Source organism: Stigmatopora nigra, chromosome 3 (assembly GCF_051989575.1).
Source record: "Stigmatopora nigra isolate UIUO_SnigA chromosome 3, RoL_Snig_1.1, whole genome shotgun sequence".
In the NCBI taxonomy this organism is placed as follows: Eukaryota; Metazoa; Chordata; class Actinopteri; order Syngnathiformes; family Syngnathidae; genus Stigmatopora; species Stigmatopora nigra.
In genome coordinates this window covers 5,298,570-5,304,743 of record NC_135510.1, presented here as the reverse complement: position 1 = coordinate 5,304,743, position 6,174 = coordinate 5,298,570, and the positions used below count along the sequence as shown (strand labels likewise).

The 6,174-nt window shown below is 32.4% G+C and overlaps 1 protein-coding gene across 1 annotated transcript; it reads right to left on the bottom strand.

Moving 5' to 3' along the window:
- Nucleotides 1–1,387: 1,387 nt before the first annotated feature.
- ctsh (cathepsin H) lies at nucleotides 1,388–6,117 on the bottom strand. The gene is made up of 12 exons (XM_077712660.1): nucleotides 5,990–6,117; nucleotides 5,420–5,451; nucleotides 4,913–5,018; nucleotides 4,757–4,827; nucleotides 4,579–4,683; nucleotides 4,406–4,492; nucleotides 3,738–3,793; nucleotides 3,588–3,669; nucleotides 3,446–3,514; nucleotides 3,273–3,379; nucleotides 2,135–2,263; nucleotides 1,388–2,050 (listed from the first exon to the last, which is right to left on the bottom strand). The coding sequence occupies exons 1-12, from the start codon at nucleotides 6,066–6,068 to the stop codon at nucleotides 1,975–1,977; spliced, it is 999 nt and encodes a 332-aa protein (XP_077568786.1). The 5' UTR covers nucleotides 6,069–6,117; the 3' UTR covers nucleotides 1,388–1,974.
- Between the last annotated feature and the right edge of the window lie 57 nt (nucleotides 6,118–6,174).

Here is a 6,174-nt window from a genome sequence, read left to right as displayed (position 1 = left end):
TGGAGGGTTTTTTGTGCTGCAATGAAATACATTAAATGGTAAAATACGATTTAGAATAGAGTCATTTTTTTAAGTATATTTAATTAATCATAAATATATTTTTAATAAGTCACATTTCAAATTTAAAAAGTCCCAATACTGTATATACTGGAAATTACTTGTATAAAAGGTCACAAGTGCAAAAACAATTCACATTTTCTTAAAAATTTCAATCAATTAATTTCATTTCGGAATGAAAAACCCTCCATATGTGGGACAAAGGTCATTATAGTCATAAATGTAGCATTATTCTGTTTCAAGTTCATATTCTTTGAGGACTTTGCCATCACTTTGTATCATCCAAAGACTTTTAACGAATGAACTATCAGCCAAAAATAATCACACACAAATAAACTATAGAATCATTTGTGCAATAGGCCAGAATTGGAGATTTAAACTAGTAGCGCTAGTCAAGTGTTTGACCTTATCTGAATGTGCAGTACTGTTCACCAACTATTCTTGCATTGCAACGTTGCACAAGTGAAAGCGAAGCTATTATTTTATATTTTTTTATGATTTTTTTAATGTACTGCAGTGACCAATTAGATTTGCAATATAGTCTCAGTACGTACTATTTACTGTACTGCTATACTTCCATCACCACACCAAAGAAAGCTGATTTGTGTTGCTTTCGCCTTAGCCCGCAGTGTCTTTGACAGAATAAACGAAAATACGTTAAAAAAAAAACATAGTTTGTGACCACTGTTTCATCGTCGATTATACAAACAGTAGAAAAAAAGGCCCAAATTCAAAATTCAACCAAAATGGAAAATATTCAGACCCTAAAAGAAAGTCAAGTTCTAATAAAAACACTAAATCTTTACTTTTAATTTGAGTTTGGGAGAGTTGGCATGATTGTGGGGCAAATTTACAAATGGGGAAATAAAGGCATTTGTTTTGACAAGCAATATTTTTTTAGGTTTGATGCTGTATTATTTCTCTAAGGACTGAGGATGCATGTGGGAAGGATTTGTTGTATTCCCCCCCCCCCCCCCCCCCAAAAAAAGGAATATTGGCTTGCATCATTGAATTACGTACGCTATGGCTGCGGGTTTTGAGCTGGAAAAGTAGTAACTGCGAACCTGTTGCATTTGCTGTTCACGTCTCCAGACCACTTAGTATGATGATGAAAATGTGATCTTTAGCGTGTATTTGCTACCATTCATCATGGCTCTGCACATCCAAGTGTCTGTTCGCATGTCTTCTGCGTTGATTGGCTCCTGAGAGACAGATTGTTTCAACAGAAGACTGGTGTAAACCATTTATGAATAAATATTTATTCTTGACATGCCCCAAGTATGGTTGTGCGTATTTAAAAATTGTATATAATGAATTTATCAAACGAGAAAATGGATTTCAGAGGATATTTTGGGTCATTTTGAGTGACTTTCAGGTGCCGTTTTTTAATCATTTTGAGCCACTCCCGAGACGTTTCTTGTACTTTTTTGGTCACTTTTTGTTCATTTTTGGGCGACTTTCAGGTGCCTTTTTGATCATTTTGAGCCAGTCACAAAATGTTTCTTGTACTTTTTTGGTCACTTTTTGTTCATTTTTGGGTGACTTTCAGATGCTTTTTGATCATTTTGAGCCACTGCTGAGAATTTTTTGGTCATTTTTTGGTCACTTTCTGTTCATTTTTGGGCAATTTGAGGATTATTTAATAAGTGTGAATTGAATTTTGTCAAATATTTATTTAAATTTACGTAAGAAGCACAAATAATGGAACTTAAAAATGCCATATTTTTTCGATCACGATGTCCAGTCGCATACAAATCAGTTCAGTTACGGCGACAAGCATCACAAAAGTATTTTTTTTCTTTTTAGCGTACATAATCCGCTTTGTAAACGAAGCATATCCAAAACCTTGTGACTAGTTCTTTGGTATTGTATCAGTATTGCAGCTTTATTTGCCAAAAAGTGTCCAGCATGTTATTACTAAAGCAAAAGAAGCGGGTAGGAAGCACAGGCTGCCAATCCACACATGTTCTTTCCTCGCTCGATCCAAAAATACCTGACGCAGGTAAAAAAGAACGAAAAAATATGATAAACTGACCTACGCAAATGAAAAAAAAACAACAGGAAATAAGAAATCTACCCATCAGTTCCCCAGGAGGTACCCCAAGAGTTCTTCACAATCCAATATGGCGTTGCCCCTTCAGCAACGCCGTATCCCACGGCCAAAACAGCATGATTGACCGAGTCCGCCGTGTTCTTACACATAGTGCTTAAAAAGAAAGAGGATGCTTAATAAGACTGACTGCCTCAATATTTCAGTTTTTACAAGAAAGCCGTGTGAAGTGTGTTTACAGGCTTAAGCGGCGCTAACATCAGCCTCGCTGTAGCAAATCAGGCATGAAACGTTTATGTGAATATTCTGCTTAAAAGGAGGCTCATGTGACAAGACTGTGTCATGCTAATTCTTTATACATTTCTAGATTAACTATAATTGAAGAAAAAAAAATCCACTGGCTGTCGCTGATGCCAATAGACGTCCAATCCAGGGAATGATTACTGAATTGTATATGTATATGTGTATATATGTGTGTGTATACGTGTATATATGTATGTATATATGTATGTGTATATATGTGTGTGTATACGTGTATATATGTATGTATATATGTATGTGTATATATGTGTGTGTGTATACGTGTATATATGTATGTGTATATATGTGTGTGTATACGTGTATATATGTATGTGTATATATTTATGTGTATATATGAATGTGTATACGTGTATATATGAATGTGTATATATGTATGTGTATATATATGTGTATATATATATATGTGTATATATATATATATATGTATATATATATATGTATATATATATATATATATATATATATATATATATATATATATATATATATATATATGTATATATATATATATGTATATGTATATATATATATATATATATATATATATATATATATATATATATATATATATATATATATATATATATATATATATATATATATATATATATATATATATATATATATATATATATATATATATATATATATATATATATATATATATATATATATATATATATATATATATATAATATTTTGATTTTTCTAGAGATTAAGCTGCAGAAAAACATAATGTGCTAGAAAAAAATGAAAATTTGAAACTACCATGTCATTAAAATCTAACTGAACAGAAATAATTTTATCCATACAAGTCTTTTTTTGGACTAATAAAGTTCCTCACCTGCTGTAAACACCATCTTTATAGAACATAAAGTCGTCCATCACCTCAAAGCCAAAAGTCACAGGGTTAAGTCGGGCTACAGCATCCACCATGGCTTCCTCGTCATACTGCCGATAAATATATTAAAATGGTTTTCTACTTCTTATTACTCCGTATTTGTTCTAAATACTCACCGTCGTGATGTTGACGACGTCCCGAACGAAAACGGCAGCTAGCGTAGGCTGGAAATGGCAGATGCCATCCTTAAGTACACAACGTGAACTAGTTATGAAAACATGTTTTTTGCCAAATTAAAAAAAAAAATGATTATCATACATAGCCTTTATAAGGATAGTCTTCTTCAGTCATCAAACCCTTGCTATATTTGATGTACTCAAAAGCCTGACTGGGAAGCCCACTAAAAAAAAACAAAGCATGATGATGACAATGACATTAAAAGATGAAAAATAAAGAAATAAACCTGACCCCATGCATCCTTGATTGTTGAAGTCTTGCGCGCAGTCAATCAATTGCTGCTCGGACTGTAAAATCAATACACGCAGTGAAAAACACAAAATGTTTGGTCAGTTGGCAAGTACAAAATGATTCTTTTTTCAGGTTGGAGATGTAGTAAATGCTTCTCTATATTGGAAATGATGTTTTATGTATTTGTGCATTGATTTTTCAGTTTGAGTGCACACAATCAATGTCTTGTCAGACAGAAGTGAAACACATTTAATTCATTTATTGCTAATACCATTGAGTAAGTATATTTGAATTGGCATTTAGTGAATATTTCTCACTACCATTGAGAGGGATAGAGCTCCATTCCAATTTGAATGGTGGGCTGACAATTATTGTAATAGCCCTTAATTCACAGTAAAATATGTATTTTGCAGTTTTTTCTTTTTTTTTTGTTTCAATCAAAAAAATCTATTACTTAAAAATGTTAAGAAAATAGTCACTATTTTTTCCTATTCAAATAAAAAAGAAATACATAATTTAAAATATATTTATTCTCATTTTGTTTAATTTCCCCCACTTAAATTCAAAGAAAATATATTTACAGCAGCAGTTGAACAGTCTTTCGTCATCAATGGCTGCCAATGAATTTAAAAAATCTTAGCAAAGTATTTTTCATTAAATAAAATTACCAGAGAAACCAGCTTTCCAGTGGTTATGGCATTCACTGACTCCAGACATCCTGTTGCAGAGAAGGTCCAACAACTTCCACAATTACCCTGAAAAAAAAACCAAATCAGGTTCAAGATAATATTACATCATCATCATTAAATGCGTAAGTTATTGCTCCAGAAAATGGATGTACCTGGTTCTTCACCGGAGTCACAAAGTTGCCCTTAGTCCTCCAATCCACAGATTTTGGAGAAGGTCCACGCCTTCTTACATGATTCCCCTTCGTAGCAGAGCAGTTCTGAAACACCCGGTAAAGTTATATAATGTTCTCTAACTTAAAATCATTCCAGTCTGGTTAGAGTGGATCATACCTGATATTTCTGGAAGAGGAAGAACTTTCGGAATTCCTCAATTGTCATATCAGAGAACTGGTTTAGGCCCACTAGAATAATAAAGGATGCATCACTGTGTGCAAATGTCTGAATTTGCATAAAGTTATATAAAGTTGACAGTTATATTGACTGCACTTGTAAAAGAGTGATTTCCCGCATTATGGTCATCAACTTTCTTCTTATTGTCAGCGAAGATGCAGAGCCGATGGAGATAATCTTCAGTGTTGTACACTTTGTTATGCTGCAATAAAAATTAAAAAAGGTATATAGTACTATAATAATGTGTCACAAAATAACTTTTGTTTTTTTTACTTTGTCAGTTTATTGTAACTATTTTATAAGATATTTTGATCATTGTCAATTCTATGAATTTAACTCATTCACAACCAAAAAATGTATAATGTATAACGTACAATGTTGTTTTATGATGTTCAATGACTCATAATTAAAGAATGAAAAAGAGTAGAGGCAATCTTTTCTTATGATGAAAGAATGTCATTTTTTTGGTAAATGTTGTGTTCATACAGCCATAGAATAATATTTGGTGGTATTTGAAAGGGGATGTGTTGGAACTTGATGTTTGGTAGTGAATGAGTTCATGTTGGCACAGTACTTACGCACGTTACATGTATAAATACTTACGTGGGAAATCCATTGTTTGAAGTCATCCTCTTCTGACAAAACAAGAAAGGCAGATGTTAATTAATTCTACTAATTCATCACAATGCAAATTAAAATATTTTGAAAATATATCAATTTTGGAACATTTCACACAAATTGATTTTTAATTTTAACCCAACAGGGCACACCCATTCAACTGAATAGCTGTCTTTGTTTACTGCATGGCCCCTTTAGGTCAAAATCAAGCCTTTCAATTATTAAAAAAAATGCAATAAATATTCATAATTTAAGAATTTAAATATAACAATAGTTTTTTTTAACTGAGCAAAAACAGTGTGTGGCTCAATAAATGCTTAAGAGCCTTAAATAGCAACTTTTGAATAAATATTGCTCCAACAAAATGACAAATGATTTAAAAAATATAACATATTGCTAATATTAACACTTTTTCAAATAATGCAAAACAGTTACTCATTCTAAAACTGCTCTTTTGAAACGCTGAGCCTCAAATTAAATCACCATAGCCTTGAAATCCCATTCAGGCCACTCACGGTAAAATAAGACTGTAAAACTTTAAATCTGGCAACCTACCTTTGAGTAAAGTCACTGGCTCCAAAGACACAAAAGCAAACAGGATGGTACTGAATAATGTAACCAACATGAGCGCCATTCCTTTTCCTCGCAACAGAGAGAGTTGTGAAAAAAATCACATGATCAAGGCTTTTTTTCCCACCCCCCCAGGACAAAAACCCACCCTCCCTTTAAAGACCCTCTGG